This window comes from Camelus bactrianus, chromosome 18, assembly GCF_048773025.1.
Source record: "Camelus bactrianus isolate YW-2024 breed Bactrian camel chromosome 18, ASM4877302v1, whole genome shotgun sequence".
NCBI classification, from domain to species: domain Eukaryota; kingdom Metazoa; phylum Chordata; class Mammalia; order Artiodactyla; family Camelidae; genus Camelus; species Camelus bactrianus.
In genome coordinates this window covers 8,866,046-8,883,152 of record NC_133556.1, presented here as the reverse complement: position 1 = coordinate 8,883,152, position 17,107 = coordinate 8,866,046, and the positions used below count along the sequence as shown (strand labels likewise).

General features: G+C 53.8%; 1 protein-coding gene across 2 annotated transcripts in view; it reads right to left on the bottom strand.

The window, feature by feature from the left end:
- CLIP2 (CAP-Gly domain containing linker protein 2) overlaps positions 1-17,107 on the bottom strand; it is a 65,341-nt gene that overhangs the window by 23,348 nt on the left and 24,886 nt on the right. For both annotated transcript variants that reach the window (XM_074345947.1, XM_074345948.1), the window contains exons 3-7: positions 12,242-12,792; positions 4,099-4,223; positions 2,520-2,733; positions 1,674-1,871; positions 668-771 (exon numbers count right to left, since the gene is read on the bottom strand). In XM_074345947.1, the coding sequence (XP_074202048.1) occupies positions 668-771; positions 1,674-1,871; positions 2,520-2,733; positions 4,099-4,223; positions 12,242-12,792 (1,192 nt within the window). The remainder of the gene's footprint in view (positions 1-667; positions 772-1,673; positions 1,872-2,519; positions 2,734-4,098; positions 4,224-12,241; positions 12,793-17,107) is intronic.

The following is a 17,107-nucleotide window of genomic DNA, read 5'->3' as shown; positions in this document are numbered from 1 at the left end:
TGACCTCAGGCAAGTCCCTTCCCCGCTCTGAGCCTCAGTTTTCTCATCTGTGACCTGGGGCAACACCGGCCTCCAGGACTAATTGGAAGACTGAGAGAGACAGTGCAGATCAAGCCCTCAGCACGGGGGCTGACCCCCAGGTGCAAGGTGTTTCCGGTGGTCTTTTGTGCTGCTTCTCTGAGCCCCGGTTTCCTCGGGAATGGAAATGGAGCTTCAGGACACAGCTGCGAATGAGCTCCAAATCCAGAACCTGTGCAGAGGGAGCGTTCCGTGCATGTGAGCTGGGTTACAGGGTGGGGACACCGGGTGCACGTCTCCCTAGTGAGAGACCCCCACCCCAACCTGGGCGTCCTCTCGTGACACGCGGCACGAGCCGGTAGGGGAAGAGAGCAGCGATGAACATGGTGTCTCCCAGGCGCCCCGTGCTGTGCTGGGTGCTTGACTGGAGTTATCTTGTAAGTCTGCAGAGATGGGGGTCATCACCCATCATCTTATAGATGAGAGGACTGAGGCCCACCAAACTCATGTCACTAGCCCAGGTGACACGCCAGTGCATGGTGCAGGCAGGGTTTGGACATGCTGGTCCTGAGCCTGTGCTCTTCCTGGTCATCCTTAACAAGGCTCTGGGAAAGTGACCCCCCAGGGCTGGGGCAGGGGTGACGCCTACCTCCTCTCCTCCTCCAGCTGGTTGGACAGATCCACCTTCTCTTTCCGCACGCTCTCCACCAGCAGCCGGGCCCGCTGCAGCTTCTCCTCGGCTTCTGCAACATACTGAGCCCAAGCAAGGGCCAGGACAGGGTCAGCCTCCTCCTGGGGACCAGAGTCCAGGTGGGGAGAGGCAGGAGAGATGCGAGGACCTGGGCCTGGAACCCCAGCCACCCCTACCCCCTGCCAGTCCTAGTCGGGCAGGGACCGTGGGCTTAGATGTGAGGGAGGAGGGCCCGGCTGTGTCAGGAATGGCAGGGCCGGCCTCACCCAGTGGGAACCTCAGGTCCACCTGCCCTCAGTACCTGCCACCTCCCTCAACCCCTGAAGGCTGAAGACCTATTGTCTTGTGAAGGCCCCTGTCACGGCCCCCATGTCAGCTTGGCCTTAATAATTCCAGAATCCAAGGGAGGAGTGAGCCAGGCTCCAAATGGGGACAGGAGCCCAGGAGGGAGCTCTCATGTGGGGACAAGCATCAGGAAGAGTAGACATGTGACAGCAGCAGACTCAAGGTTTAATTCCCTGAAACCAACCCATGAATCTGCTAGAAAGCACAATCTGAAATGTGGACAGTTGTACCCAAAAACTGTTTACGCATTATTCAGAAAAAGAGAGGATTTGCAAACAACCTAAACACCAGCAGGGGACAGGCCACGTCAGTAAGGACACAGCCCGTGACAGAGGGCAACACAGCCATTCAAACGAGGAAGAATTTTCCACTAGAAAATGCTCGCACTATAGGAAGTAGGAAAAAAGCAGGATATGCAAGTTTATATCCAGGTTCTGGAAGAATGTGTACCTACCACTGGAAGGACATTTGCCAGGAGGATGACAAGTGTTGGTAACGAATATCTTAGTGTTCTCTGCACACCCTAAGCGCTCCTCTCTGAGCGTGAGTGACAGACAAGACTGGCCCAAGGAGGCCGTGATGTCCTCTGGGTGCCCTGCGGCCCCGCCCGCCCACACACCTGCTCATGCTGTGCCTTGAGCAGGGCAATCTCCTTCTCCACCTCGCAGATATGGCTCGTGGCCTTGGCCACCTCGGCCCGTTCCAGGTCGCGCTCAGCTAGCAACTGTTCGATGTGCTGCTGCTTTTCCTTCAGGGCCTCTTGCAAGGCCGTCGTGCCCGAGATCTTGCGGGCGTAGCGCGAAGAGGTCTCCGTAAGCTGCAGGAAGGCATGGGTGGAGGCGGGACTCAGGGATCTGGCACACTGTCCAGACAAGCCCCAGCTACCCAGCAGGCAGGAGTGCCCAAGTGCCTTGAATCCCAGGGTCCTGCTCCTCCCGCTGCCAGGGCTCTAGACATTCTGCCTACTTATGTAGAGGGAATAGTGATGTTTGAGGTTCAGGGAATTCCCTGCATTTAGGGGAGTCACAGCCCCTGGGGCTCTACCTCGTGGTGGGCTCCCTCACCTGGGCCACGTTCTCCTGGACTAGGAGGAACCTCCCATCTGGACTGAGTTGAGCTCTGCTAGGTGGCCATGCCAGCCTTGCTAAATCACCTGCCCTGCACCTCTGTTACCTGTATGCATCTGCATTACCCTCTTTAATTCTGCCCTGCATCTGTATGACCCTCTTTAATTCCCAGAGATGGGCTTTAGGCTACCGATAAATCAGTAATATAAAAATAACAATGAATGTAAATGGATCAATTTCCCTATTAAAAAAATATACATCTTCATCTTTGTTCAAAAACTTCAAACTGATAGATGCCTGTAACCACAGCAAGTCAGGGGCAGATTGGGACACCTGAATTTCTCTGTCCCCGCCCCCTATACACACACAAAGGTACCCCTCCCCAGCCCCATTCTCACCAGGCCACTGCGGCTGGGCCGGCCCCCCACGGAGGAGGCCACCGAGCTGACAGAGCTGATGGAGGAACTGCTGGGACTGTGGGTCAGCGCCGAGACACCCATGGCCATGCGCTTAGTCTTCTTGGCCTTGGCTGGGCTAGTGGATGGGAAGCCGATGCGGATTACCTTGTGGATGGGCGCAAAGAGACCAAACTTGGGCGGGCACTGGAAGTACCTGGGGAGGCAGGAGAGACCCACACTGCTGTCACGACCCCATTGTCTGGAGCCTTGCTTGTCTCCCCCATCTCTTTGAAGCCCAGCAGAGACAGAGGCTCCTGCTCGAGGACTCATCACTCACACCCTAAGACAAACAGACAGGACTCCCTGAAAGGGGACAGAGGTGAGCAGGGTCTAATATTCTTCATAGCCATGAACAGCCATTGGGCATATGTTGGGGGGTGGAGGAACAACAATCACCAAGCACTTGCTCTGTGCCAGTCCCTTTACATAAATGCTCATTTCAATCCCCCAACCACTCTATTATTAACCACATTTCACAGATGAGATGATTTAGGCTCAGAGAGGTTAAGTAACCTGCCCACAGCCACACAGCTGCTTAAATGGCAAACTGAGACTAGACCCAGTGGACTCCAAAGCCTGCTATGCTTGGCTCCCACACAACAGTCAGAGCCCCCCAGCCATATCTGCAGCCCCACTCTCAATTCTGAAAGCAAGAGTGAATTGAGAGAAACATCTGTCCTGAAAACAGGAAGGCAAATGTTGTCATGGAAACTCCAGGTCATCTTCTCTCAAAACCTCTCTGGCCATGGATTCCACATGGCACCAGGGGACCTAGTCCTGTCCAGTTTCTGACTCACCTAGAAACTGACACCCCATCCCACCTCTTCCCTCTTTCAGGTCTTTGTTCAGACTGACCTCCAGCCTAGCAGACCTTCCTTTTTAGAGCTGTCCCAGTCTCACCGGGGCCACAGAATCTAGCCCAGGGACAGCTAACACAGGTTCGCGGGCCACCTTGCCTCAGCCCCTCACCCCTGACACTGCTCACTACCCAACCCCCAAGGGGCCCAGGCACAGCCTTAGACCCTCTTGACTCAGCATTCCTAGCAGTCAATTCCCTTTAATCAAAGAGACGTTGAAGAGCCTGGGACCTAGATGTGACCCTGACCTTGGCTGCAGAGCACCAGGCACTATCTGATTATTTTCTGTGCCACCCAGGGGAACTCCCAGAGACCACTGTCTCTCCTTTTCTGGTATGCCCACCTCACTTAGCCACGGGTGGCATGGGGAACACAGGAAGAGATGATTCTCCTAGCACTCGCCCGTGACACTCTGTGTGACCTTGAGCAGTGACCTCTCTGGCCTCGGTTCTCCCATCTGTAAAATGGGGGCAATATTCCCACCATCTACTTCCATGAGCTGCTGTGACAGAAGGGAGGAGGCAGTATCTATATTGTGGGGTCTGGCACAGCCACCCAGATGCTCAATACTGGCTCCCTCAGATGCCCTATCCCCATCCCCTGTACCCATCCCATGCGAAGAGGACCCCTTTCCCTCCCTCCCTGGGGGAAGCCCACCATACCTGGTGCCTGCCACTGCCCCATCATTCTTCCCAAGGGGCTCGTCCAGCTCCACGCCACACCACTCGCCCTTGGCAAAGTCTGTCTCCCCCACATACCGCACCACGCCAGTCTTCGTCCCACCAACCTGTTGGCACATGGAAAGACTCAGGTCCAGAGGATGCAGTGGATGCAGTGGGAACAGCAGAGATGACACAGGCACCCAGGTGCCCAGGCTCATCCCAGCCCTCCCTTCCAATGTGCAGGGGAGAGAAGAGATGGGGTGGGGGAGGCCCAGGGACAGCTGGGAGGGGTATAGGTATAACCAGTGCTTCCCAGGGCTGTCCCATGCAAGAGCTTTGGCATCAGAAGGACAGACCTGCGTTCAAACCCTGCCATTTATGAGCTGTGTGAGCTTGGGCAAGTTACCTAACCTCTCTGAGCTTCAGCATCTCCATCTTTCAAAAGGGCTTTTGTGACGATTAAGCACTGTATGTGCAGTGTCTGGCACATACTAGAGTCTCAAATAAATGTTATCCTTAAAAATGGTTTGAATGGGGGTTGCTGGGAGCTAGGCAGGAGGGGAAATGGGGAATTGTTGCTGAACATGAATAGGGTTTCAGTTTTGCAAGATGAAAAAGCTCTGCTGCACAACGTGAGTATACTTAACCCTACTGAACTGCACCCTCAAAAAATGTTAAGATGGTAAATGTTATACGTTATGTATATTTGATTGCAATTTAAAAAATTCACAGGACAGGCCAATAATCGGGAATATTACTATAAAAATCATTTTAAATTTTTAAAATTAAAGTTATAAATAAAGAGTCAAATACTTCCAAAGCCTTAAAAAGCTCTGGATGTCTCTCCACCTCTCCCCAGAAGGACTTTAACTATTTAACAGGAAGTCCTTGTATTGAGCTCCAAATTTCGAACTGACGTGCTTATATTGCTACTTCTTGATTTTTCAATTTTGGGTGACATCCACTGACGTCTCATCAAGGAATTGGAGGCCTTAGCTTCCCCTTCGCCGTGCTTCCCACATCCCTCCTGGCTCTCCACCCTTCCCATGTGGCCAGGTCTTAATTTTGATCAGACTCCAGGTTTACAGGACTGGGACTAAGTAAACACTGCTCACAGATGCGGATGGGAGGTGCTAGCTACTTTTCCTTCCCAGCACAAATTTTTCCCTACAGATAACAGCTGTCTTTTATGCTTATTTGCCTAGTTTTTATGGACTTCACACTAATTTAAACCAAAACTCTTTCAACTGACTGAATCTCCTGCCAAGATGTTCAGAGGCATGAGGAATTCCATCCAGTTCTTTCTGGAGAAGACTCTCCCAGAGGCATGTGTCCCTCCACTGTACAGCCGGCAGCCTGGGGTCTCCTGTCACCATTCCCGTGAGGAGTCCCTTCGCCTCTCTCCTGGGCTGGACCTGCCATTTCCTGGATCCAATGTCTTCCTTTTTTCCTGGTTTATTCACTTATTTTGGCATGTCCTCCCCAAGCTTTTGAAGAAGTAGTACAGGAGGAAATAAAGCATTTGAGCCTTAGCCTATCTGAAAATATTTTCTATTCTGCCCTCGCTCTTTCTTTTTTAATTGAGGTAAAATTTATAGAACATAAAATTCACCATTTTAACCATTTTAAAGTGTACAACCCTGTGGCTTTTAGTCCATTCACAGCTATCACCATTATCTAATTCCCCAAAGAAACCCTGTACCCCATAGCAGTCACTGCTCATCCCCTCTTCCCCAGCTCCTGGCAGCCACTTATCTACTTTCTGTCTCTATAGCTTTGCTTATTCTGAACATTTCTTACAAATGGAATCATACGTTATGTGGCCTTCTGTGTCTGGCTTCTTTCACGGAGCAGTGTTTTCAAGGTTCATCTGTGTTTATCAGTATCAGCACTTCACTCCTTTTTATGGCCAAATAATATTCCACAGTATGGATTACACCATGTTTTGTTTATTCATTCACCCACTGATGGACGGACATGTGGGTTGTTTCCAGTTTGGGGTTTATTATGAATAAAGTTGTGATGAACGTTCGTGTACAAGCTGTTGTGTGAACACCTTCAATTCCCTTGCTCCCCTCACTCTGGAATGGGAGTTTGGCTGGGTCTCTTCTTTTGGGATTTTGAAGCCTTCCCCTGTGTGTTCTAGGGTCCAGGGCTGCTGTTGAGAAACTCAAAGCCATTCTGAGTCCCAGTCCTTTATGTGAGCCCACCTTCCCACTCCAGAAACCAGCAGGACCGTCTCTCTGTCCCAGGGTGGTAGAGTTTCACAACGAGGAGTGTTGAGGGGGACAGGGGGTGCCTCCTGGGCTCCCACGGGCCCTTCCAACCAAGAAACCCTTGTCATTCCTAGGGGATTTTCTTGGATTGCTTATTTGCCTTCCACCCTCCTTTCCTCTGATCCTTTTATTTTTCTCTCTTGTTCTGAGAGATTTCCTTAAATTTATCTTCTAATACATCTGCGGAGTTTCTTAAATCTGTAGTCAGATTTTTCATTTTCCAGAGCTTTTTCACTCACTGAATATCCATGTTTATATTCCATGGCATTCTGTTGAGATTCAATGCTGGTATGACTTTCCTTACTTCTCAGAGGACTGGCCACCTTCCCCGGAGAAGTTTCTGTGCCCTCTGGAGGGTGCAGGCTCGGCAGTGAGTGACCTAGGAGCTGAGTGAGGGAGGAGCCGGCGGGGCAAGAGACTCAGCTTTTAGGACAGAAACATTCCTTTCATCCTCCCTTTGCAGTCCAACGTCCCAGGGCTGCCCGCAGCCAAAGACTCTCTCGGAACCTCTCATGAGACAAGCATTCATCCCAGACGTCTGCTGGAGGGACAGTCACCAGGCAGAGGAGACCAGAGGCTGGGGGAGGGGAAATAGTCTGAAGATTTTTCAGCCCCGTTTCCTGAGGCCACCATGCGGCTAATTTCTGAGCTTCTGGGGGGCTTTTGAGGGGAACATCGATTGCATCTCTGCTTTCCCCACCTGGGGACCGTGCTGCACTGGGTCTCCAGTGTCACTGCTGCTGTCTCCTCTCCTGTCCTCTTTGTCCTGGAGGGTTTAATACCATTTAAAAAATCCCTTCACTGTCATTCTAGGGCAAATTCAGGAAAGGGTGATAATAAATGCGTGTGTTTACCTAAATATGACTTTCTGAATGTTACCTTCTCTGACACCCCTAAGTATGCCTCAGGCGTGCCTGAAAGGGACCAGCTCCCTGATTAAAACTCATTCCATTCCCACCGTTTCTTAAGGACTGACCATGTGCCAGGCACGCTGAAGACATGAATTCCAAACCTCACAACTCTACGCGGTGGGCAGCGTCACCCTGTTCCCAGATGAAGAGACTGAAGTTCACAGTAATCAGCAAGCCGAAGAGCCTGCTGGGCCTGACTCTTCTGCCTTTCCAGTCCTAGCTGGGCTTAACTACCAGGCCTCACACTCCGGGGCCCCCCCTCTTCCCTCAGCTGGGGGTCTATGGCTCAAATAGCACTAACAACCATCACTAGCCCCAGGGAGGTGCTGTCTCACCCTCATCCTCAGCTGTCCCTGAACTTGAATCCTTCCCTTGTCCTTCCCTCCTCCTTCACTGTGACAGAGCCAGGCAGGTATCGTCTCAGTGAAGGGAGCAAACCAGAAACAGCAGAAAGGTTTCCAGAGGAAACAGGCCTGGTGCCTGACCCCCGCCCAGGTCAGCACAACCTCGGGACACTCACCTCCCTGAAGCCTAGAGATCCCGCAGTGACCACTTCAGCGGCCCCCACTCCACGTGGGCCAGGCCCTACCCTCCAGGGTGATGAGTCCTTCTCCTTTCTAATTTCTATTATATTTTAATCTTTTTTTTTCACTTTAAAAGATCAATAGACTGTTTTTCTACGGCGGTTTTAGGTTTGCGGAAGTCTGAGCAGAAAATATAGAGAATTTCCATGTACAATTGCTGGATTGTGCAGTAAGAGCATGATTTATAACAAATGGCCAAACTGTCTTCCTCAGTGTCTGAGCCACTCTGTATCCCCAACAGCAGTGCACAGAAGTCCCTGCAGTTCCACTAAGGAACTGTCCCTCCCAAGTCGCCCTCCCTGTGGGCTGGGCCCAGTCTCTGGGGAGATGAGCCCCACCCTCCTAAGCCCCTCCCTTCCTCTTCCACTGCTTGGGAGCGATCTGTGGGACTGGAGTTCCTGCTGGCCTGGGACAGACACCAACCACATCTGGGTCTCACAAAGCAAGGGTGTTGGGCGGGTTGAATTCATCTGTTTCTTAGGGATTTTCCTCTGAGGAAGTCAAAGCAGGTGACTCACTTAAAATAAATGCATATGCCTCAGAACAGGGCCTCGCCCCCAGGGGAGAGAACAGGGCAGCAGACCTGTCTGGCTCTGCCACCGGGAGGCTGGGGCAAGTCCCTCCAGCTCACTGGGCAGCCATGAGGGTCCGGTGAGGGAATCAAGGGCCTGGCCTGGAGCAGCACCTGCTGGGGTGCAGGGGGGGAGGGGCAGAGCAAGAGGTGAAGGGGGGTGCTCGCAGGAAGGAGGCCCCCAGGAGAGATGGGCAGGTGAGTGGCGGCACTGGGCCACTCTCGGGGAGATGAGGGGACAGAGGTGAGTGGCCCCCCTTGGTGATCCTCCCTGACAGCGTCCACAGTTGCTGACCTGGGCATCTGGGGCTCAACCAGCTTTTGTAGCAGCGACATCATACACGTGGTGCCTCCCTCGCTCTCAGGACCACCTGGTGGGGCTGTGAGTCCTTCACTGGCTCCTTTGTAGGCACTAGAGGCACCACCGTGTGAGCAAAACGTGGAGTGCCCAGTCGGGGCGGGAAGCAGACAGTCAAGGAGTAAGTGAGGAAGCACTGTTGCTCCAGTTGGATGACAGGGGCTAGACAGAGCAGTGCTGCAGGGCCCCGCTCTCAGGAGTGACAGGGCACAGAGGCCTAATGGAGGTGGGATAGTGAGATGTGGGAAGCCCTGGCGGAGACTGTCCTGGGTCGAGGAACCAGCAGGACACAGCAGAGGAACAGGCCTGGCACAGGAGCAAAGGAAAGAAGGCTGGGGCAGCCTGAGGGCAGCCAGGACGGAGGAGAGAAGTCAGATCATACGAGGGTAAACAGGCCCATCACCAGGGTCCGGGGCCATGGGAAGGTGGGTGGATTTTTATCCTAAGCGAGATGGGAGCCACAGAAGGGCTGGGCCCTGAGTAGTGGCGGGGGGACCAAGGAGGAAGTATCTCTGCTGCTTGAGAAAGAGGAGCCGCCAGTGGAGGTGGTGGCCTGGGGACGGATTTGGGTATATTTTGGAGGCAGCACCACAGGCCAGCTGATGAATCACGTGGTCGAGAGGAGAGTAAAATAAGATGCAAGGCCAGCTCTCAAGCTCCTATTCTGGTCTGCTGGAGACACAGGTGTGCCGTTTACTAAGATGGGAAGGACGGGGAGAAGCAGGTCAGGGATGCGAGTGGGTGGATAAACAACTGAGTTCTGTTCTGGACAGGTGTTATGGGTTGAATTGTGTCCCCCGCCAAAAGATATGTTAAAGTCCTAATTCTCATTACCTATGAATGTGACCTTTTTTAAAAATAGGGTCTTTTAGATGTGATCAAGTTAGGACGAGGTCATCAGGGTGGGCCCTAATCTGATGTGACTGGTGTCCTTGTAGGAGAAGAGACATGGGGAAGAAGACCATGTAAAGATGGAGGCAGAGATGGAGTGATGCAGCTACAAGCCAACGAGTGCTGGCAACACCAGAACCTAGGAGGAAGGCATGGAACAGACTCTTCCCTTCATCTTTCAGAGACCGCATGGCCCTCCGACACCTGGGATTTCAGATTTCTAATCTCTAGAACTGTGAGAGAACACATGTCTGTTGTTTTGAGCCACCCGATTTGTGGTACTTGTTACGGCAGCCACAGGAAACTAATGCAGGTTACGAGGAGATGTTAACTAAGAGCCCGACATGTGAGACAGGAGATTCAACCCCGGGCAGTGTGATGCTCACATATGCTTGGACTGTCCTAAGTCACAGGCCTGGATGGTTCTATCAAGGGACAGACAAGCCGAGGCCAGAGTTCTGACCTGACACTGGGAACAGGATTAGCAGGGAGGTAGTAGGAATCAGGGGAGTGTGCGGAATCCTAGGAGCTGAGAGAAGAAAGTGCTTCTAGAAGGAGGCAGAGAGAGACTGACAGTGGCTGATTCCGCCGAGAGATGAAATAAGATGAGGACTGAAACTGATCATTGTACTTGGAACATGAAGGGCCCCAGTGGCCTGGGGAGCGGGTTCCCTGGAGTGAACGGTGATGGGGAGACTATGACCAATAGTTGGGCCTTTTAAGGGGTTTAGCTGAAAGGCGGACAGAGAAATAGGCAAATAGCTGGAGGAAGACATGCGGTCAGGGGGGAATTCTGTTTTTAAGGTGGAAGAAGCTGGAGCAAGTGAGTGAGAAGATGGGAGGGAAAACGGGCAGGGGAGGATGGAGGCTGTCCGCAGGGGGCGGTGGGAGAGGCAGGCCCTGGACAAGAGCCGGTGGTTAGAGCCCTGAAGTGGACAGAACCGGCTGGAGGGAGGACAGAGTGTGCAGGCGGGTTTTGTGGTGGACAATGGCTCTGTTCTTCCTGGGAAGCAAGAATGGTAATCAGCTAAAATGGGGGTTGGGAGGAATGTTGGTTAATTTTGGAGGGAAGAAGATATGAAAATTACAGAAGAGAAAACTGAGGGTCAGGGAGGCTAAGAGGCTAGTAAAGAGTGGTCCAGCCGACTCCCCCAAGTAGGTCTCTGGGTCTTCTCCCCAGCCTAGCACAGGGGGGAACTGGTCATTTGTCCTCCCAAGCACATGTATACATTAAAGAAAAGGCAGGAGGGCCAGAAAGAGGCTACTGAGCAAACTTAGGCCAGAATTCCCACAGTGACACTGGGTAAAAGGGAGATACCTAAGCCTTCTTAGCTTGGGGTCAGTCTAGCTTCACAAGCCCTGCCCCCACCCCTCTAAGGAGACAGGAAATGGGAGAAGGACCCCATGCCCAGGGCCCCTGCCATCCAGCCAGAAGCCCTGTGACAGAGAGAGGAAGCCAGAGGCAGACCTAGTACCTCCTGGGCCCCCTGCCTCCCCTGGCTCTGCCCCCTCCCCTCCCCTCTATCAGCAGAGCCTGAAGATGGAGGCCAAGACTCCTACCTAGAGCAGTGCCTGCCTTGTGCCAGTATGAGTGCCCCCTGCCAGGCACATCCAGTTTCCACCCCCTGAGGGGGGAGCAGGTGCAAGGGGAGTTTTAGACAGGATCACACTAGAGTTCAAGCCCCTCCTCCCCCAACCTGAGGACCAATCAGGGCTGGTCAAAATCCCTAGAGCCTCCACTTCCCACCCCAAAGGAGTCGCTGACCACCCCGGGCACTCACATGACACTACCCAGGCCTTGCGCAGACAGAGCCCTTGGTAACTACGAAGCACTCCCACATCCACCAGCTTCTCAATGTTCCCAGCAAAAGCATCACATGGGGGCTACCAATGCCTGTTTTGTTGAATGGAAAGATGATGAATGACTAAATGAATGAATGGAGATGAGGCCCAGTGAAGGGACTCTCTCAGCATCACAGAGCTGGGAAGTAGCAGAAAGGGCACAAATCTGGGCCTGATTTCCCTGTAGTGGCCACGGCCAGCAGGTGCCCTCAGATCCCAGGTATCCCCAAGGACAGCTCAGTGAGACTGTAAGTCAGCCTGCCTGAACACTTTGGGTTACAAGCTGATTAAATGTCTGAAACACACAACCCTGGGACAGGGGTCTTGAGTTCTCTGGTCCCCAGACTTTTCCAGTACAGGACTGGCACATTCACATAGGTGGGCTAGATCCATGGATATCAATCATAGCTAACATTTATGGGCACTTACTAAGTATCAGTTACCATCTAAAGGCATGACATGTGTTCATGCATTTCAATCTACAAGGGAGGTACTATTAAAGCTCTTGTTTTATAGATGGGAAGACTGAGGCCCAGAAAGTTTAAGACTTGTCCAGGGTCACACAGCAACACTGTCCAGGGCCCGCTTCACCTGTCTCCCTGGCCACTCCTAGTTCTGCGGAGGAGTGGGTGCCTCAGGCTAAACCCCCGCTTAGCACCCCCAGGGTCCAGCTCAGCCACGTAGGGTGGAGTAAGGGGTGGGGGACTCACCAGCACGCGGTCTCCCAGGCGCAGGTCCTTGTCGCCTCGCTTCACAGAGCCGCTGTCTGAGAGGTTGGAGCCAGACTCGTTGCCGGTCTTGACGGAGCTGTTGAGGACGCTCTCCCGCAGCGGGATGACGCGGCTGGTCAGCGGCGGCGTGGCCGTGCCCGAATGCAGCGACAGGTTCTGGGCGGTCAGCGACTCGACCGAGTGGGCATCGCTGCCCGAGCCCTCGGCCGTGGGCTGCCGGGTCAGCTTGGAGGGCCGCGTGAAGATGCCCTGCAGGGCCGGGCACTCGAAGTAGCGCACGCCGCCCACGGCGCCGTCGTTCTTGCCCACCGGCTCGTCCAGCACCACGCCCGCCCACTGGCCCGGCGCGAACTGCGTCTCGCCCAGGTACTGCACCACGCCCGGCTTCACGCCGTTCACCCACACGCGCTCGCCCACCACGAAGTCCCCCAGGAACTCATCGCCCACCTCCGCCGCCTTCGCACCGGGCTTCTCGGGGGCGGCGGGGGCCGCGGAGGAGGGGCCCGAGGCCTGCTTGTGCAGCGGGGAGCCTGCGGAGCGAGGAGAGAGGCAGCGGTTAGGGCTCAGGTCGGGGCTGCTCCCTCGGCGGCCCCGGGAGCGCCGTCAGGCTGGAAGGGGCCAGTGCTGGCTGACTAAAGCGGAAACTGAGGCAGATAGGGCTGGGAGTGGGGCCTGGGGCAGGTCTCTCATTCCTCCCCATCCGTGGGCATCCCTAGAGCTCTCCCTACTCTGCCAACTCCTCTGGAGAAGTCTAGGGATTAAGAGCGCAGGCAGTGCCTCCTCAGACGCGGAAGCTTTCCGCGGCTCAGGGTGACTCATAATCAAGGGCAGAAGGGACCCATGACTGAGGGTTACAAGCTGCTACTTCCCCACCCACGTGGGCTCAGGCCGTCAGCTGTTAATCTAGACCACCCATAGTCCCATATGAAACTCAAGAGTTTTTGGGGGGGTCTCTGTGCCCCCCATCCCCCTAGACAGCTCTGGGCCTGACAAAAGGCTCCTAACTATTCCTTGACAGCTGGCAACGGATGTCTTGGGGCAAGCAAGGTGCTAGAAAACCCTCTTACTCTACTTTTGAGTCTCCATCTCCTCCCCACCCCCTAAGCTGCAGCCCAACCTCACTGTGCACAGACCAGGAACAGTGGTGGAGGGTGGGAGAGGCAGAAGCAAGCACTTAATCTCATTCCTGGACTGAACTCCAGGCTCTCAGGCTTGAACTGGGTTCCCTAATCCAGCCCCTCCTAGTAGAAAGAAGGCTCAGAGAGGTGAGGGCCTTACCCATAGCCACATAGCAGAAATGGCAACTCAAACCCTCGGAGGAGGCCTGCCTCCCAGGCCTGGGCTCTAATGTGCTCTAGACTCAGAAAAGGAAGGGAGGGGGGCAACCTGTTCACGGTCACTCACAAGAGGACAAAGCAGGGCTTGAACCCACCATGCTTTGTGTGTCTGGCTCCTGGGCCACATGCAGGGCCTCTGCTATGAGTGGGTGCTTGGAAAGCCTGCCCATTTGTACCTCAAGGCTGCCTCCCGCTTCCTGCCAGACCAAGTATCAGTCAGAGGACTCATCCTCTTCCTCCTCTACTCCAGAGGCCGACATGATGGGGACAGGAGGCAAGCAGATACTGCCATGCCTCACCAGAGCTGCCTGTGTTTCTGGTCCCTTCCATGGGCAGCCAGTAAAGGGGCCAGAGGGCAGCGGCTCCCACCAGCATCATCCTTGCACCCAAGGCCAAGGAGCCCAGGGCTCCTGAATGGCTGTGGCCCAGGCGAGAACCTGTCCCTATCTGTCCTCTTTGCTTAGAGCAGAGAAGGGTCCCAGGTCAAGGGGGACCCCGCGCAGCTATTCTTGGCAAGGAGCTGCCTACTCAGCTGTCCTCCTCCCAGCTGTCCCAGCCCAGGCAGACCCTCAGGTAATCTTTCTTCCCCGCCCCTACCCCTTCCACGGGTCCCAGGCCCGGGGACCAGTTGTTTCAGCAGCTGCTAAAATCCAGGTCACGAGCCTAGAACCACACTTGGGTGTTCTGCTTCATTTGTCCTTTTTGATGCCCCAGACTCACAGGCACAAATCTTCACCAGATCCTCCACTCACACTGGGAAGCTTTCTGCTGCCTGAGCTTGTGAAGGCGTGGGAATTCCAACAGAGCCCCCTTCCCTCCAGGGAGCCTTGAGTAACATATTGCCTAGGCCTGGCCAAGCCCCTTCCCATATCTGGGCCTCACTTTCCCTGTGGGCAACAAAGGGCAAGGTCAGAGATTGCTAGAGTCCCGGCCGGCACTGACATCCTAAGAGCCTCGCCATAGCCAGCGTGTCGTCAGAGCTATGAGACCCGGCTGACGGGCCCCACCCCTGGGGCAGGCTCCGGAAGCTCCCTGAAAGCTGGGCCTAGGCCTCACTGCCCTCATAGTTCCTGCCCGGACCAGCAGTGGCTCAGTAAAGCCCCAGAAAGCAAAGGACAGTGACAGACTTAAGCCTCGCGCCAGCAGCTGGTCCTTCCCCAGACACTGGGCACAAGGGAATTGACTGTCGGTTTCAAGTTCAAAGTAGAACTTTGATGAAAAGAGCAAAAGGATGTGGTAGGGAGAGGCAGCAGCTGGTGGCCTGGTCCAGTGTGGTGGGGGCAGGGGAGTGGTTGGGGGGGCGCCCAGATGAGAATGCATCCTCCCCTCCTTCCGCAAGGACCTTGGTCCCGGCCTGCCTGGGAAAGCGGGGACAGACATTTATCATACCTGCTGAATCTCAGCCACCAGGGACCCCATTCGCTGAGCACCCAGTATCAAATTCAGGCCCAACAAAGGGATGGGGGCTGGGGAGCAACAGGCCGGCAGCTACAACTTGGCTGGCCTCCTGCCTGGCAGGAAGGGACCAAGGTCCACGGGGGCCTGCGGCTGGGGAGAGAAGGCTCACTGAGAATGGGGTGGGAGCACCTCCTAGAATCTCTGCCTTAATAGTCACACAGCTTGCTCCCCCACCTCCTCAGAGCAGCCCTCCCTGACTGCTTCATCTAAAAGCCCACCTACCCATAGCACTCTCTACCCACTTTATTCTTCTAGAAATTTATCCCCTGTCTTCACCCATGTATGTTTGCCTCCCAGACTTAAATGGAAGCTCATGAGGGCTGTTTCCTCGGTTACACCGCCTGCTCAGAACTGGGGCCCAGCCTGGCTCTGCACTGCATGCACGGAATCTTCACACCTGAGCTAAAGGGAGTCACTCCCATTTCTTCAGTCCAGGAAACTGAGGCTCACTCAGGCAGCTTCTGTTTCACCTGGTGTCCCTTCCACCTCTGTACCTCTCTGAGCCCTTCCCGTTTTCCCTGGGTTTCTAGGGGAAAGCTAAGAACCCCCTTCTCCTTTTAGGAGCAAACCTCCACCCCAAGGGTCTCTCCTGGGACCTGCCGCCCCACCACCTCTCTTCTCCCCTCACTGGCCCTCCGACAGAGCCCACATGTGGCACGAACACCCCTCTGGACCACAAACAGCTTCCCCACCTCATCCCCCTCCTGCTGTCGCTCATTCTCCTTCCCAGCAAATGAGCTTCTCACTCTCTATTTAAATGTTTATTACACAGATCGCTCATGTCCACTGCAGAAAAATATAACAAGATACTGATTTTTTACAAAAATAAAGCACCTATAACTCCATCATATAAACATAATCACAGTTAACACCTTGGCGTGTGTCTTTCCAGACTTTATCCAGTGCGTGTTCATGTGTATTATGTGTGTGTGTGTGCGTGTGTCTATTTATCTATCTATATAGTACTTAACAGTCAAACACACGAGACAGGTTGCATTTAAATATTACTTGGTCCTCTGCTCTTGCCGTGGGTATTTTTCCATTCAGCAGCATCTAGAAAAAGTGATTCCATCCCTGACAAGACTGCTCCCCAGTCCCTCTCTGACCCTCAGCTCCCGACCCCTCCCCACTGTGGAAACTGCTCCTGTAAGGATGCTACGGCCTCCTCACTGCACCGCAGCGGGCCCCTCCTGGCCTCATGGTGCCTGCCCTGGTGTCCACCTCCTCTCAAGCCTCCCTGCTCCCATGACAGGACTGGCAGCCTCTCTGCCTCCTCCATCCCGGCCCACCCTGGTGGTCCCTCCAAAGGGGCAGTCTCCGTCTACTCCTCTCTCCACTTACGTTCCAGCCAGTGGTGTGCTGGGAAAGGCTTAACAACTAGCTCTGTAAGAGAAAAAAAAAAAAAAACCCTGCTTGGTAGCATTTACCACTTTCCATAGCGTAAATTCCCCCATCATGGTCCATCTCAAGCTACCTGCGTATCACTCAACATGGAGTTGGGAAGTAGATGCACCACAGAGTAAATAACCTCAAAAACATAGACACTATAAAATCTTACTCGTAGTAAACAGCAGTATTTCACTAGTAGTAAAATAGTAGAAGCATTAGTGGTATAAACACTAGAGTAGGAGTACTACTAGAAGTCATGGGTTTTCATATTTATCACCCATGTTTTTAATAGAATGTACTTAACTGTAAGTTCATGCAATCTGATTGCTTAAATAATGGCTGTTTAATAGCTGGCTTGCAAAATTCCTGACAATTTCACAATTGGTTTTTATGAACCAAGGAGGGCCGGCACCAGCACACCATGGGCCCTATCCCAGCCCCGACCCTGGACAGTGGCCCATGTAAGACCCATCGAAATTCTGTAGACCCCATGAACGAGAGACAGGAAGTCCCTGACCTGTCTCCAATGCAGGGAGCAGACAAGGATGGGGCAAGAGGCAAGAAAAATACCCCTCTTCTCTAGTCAGTACCTGGGAACCCTGATCTACACTGTGCCCCCCATCATCTAACCTCTCCTGCACCTTTAGCTACTGCTTATATC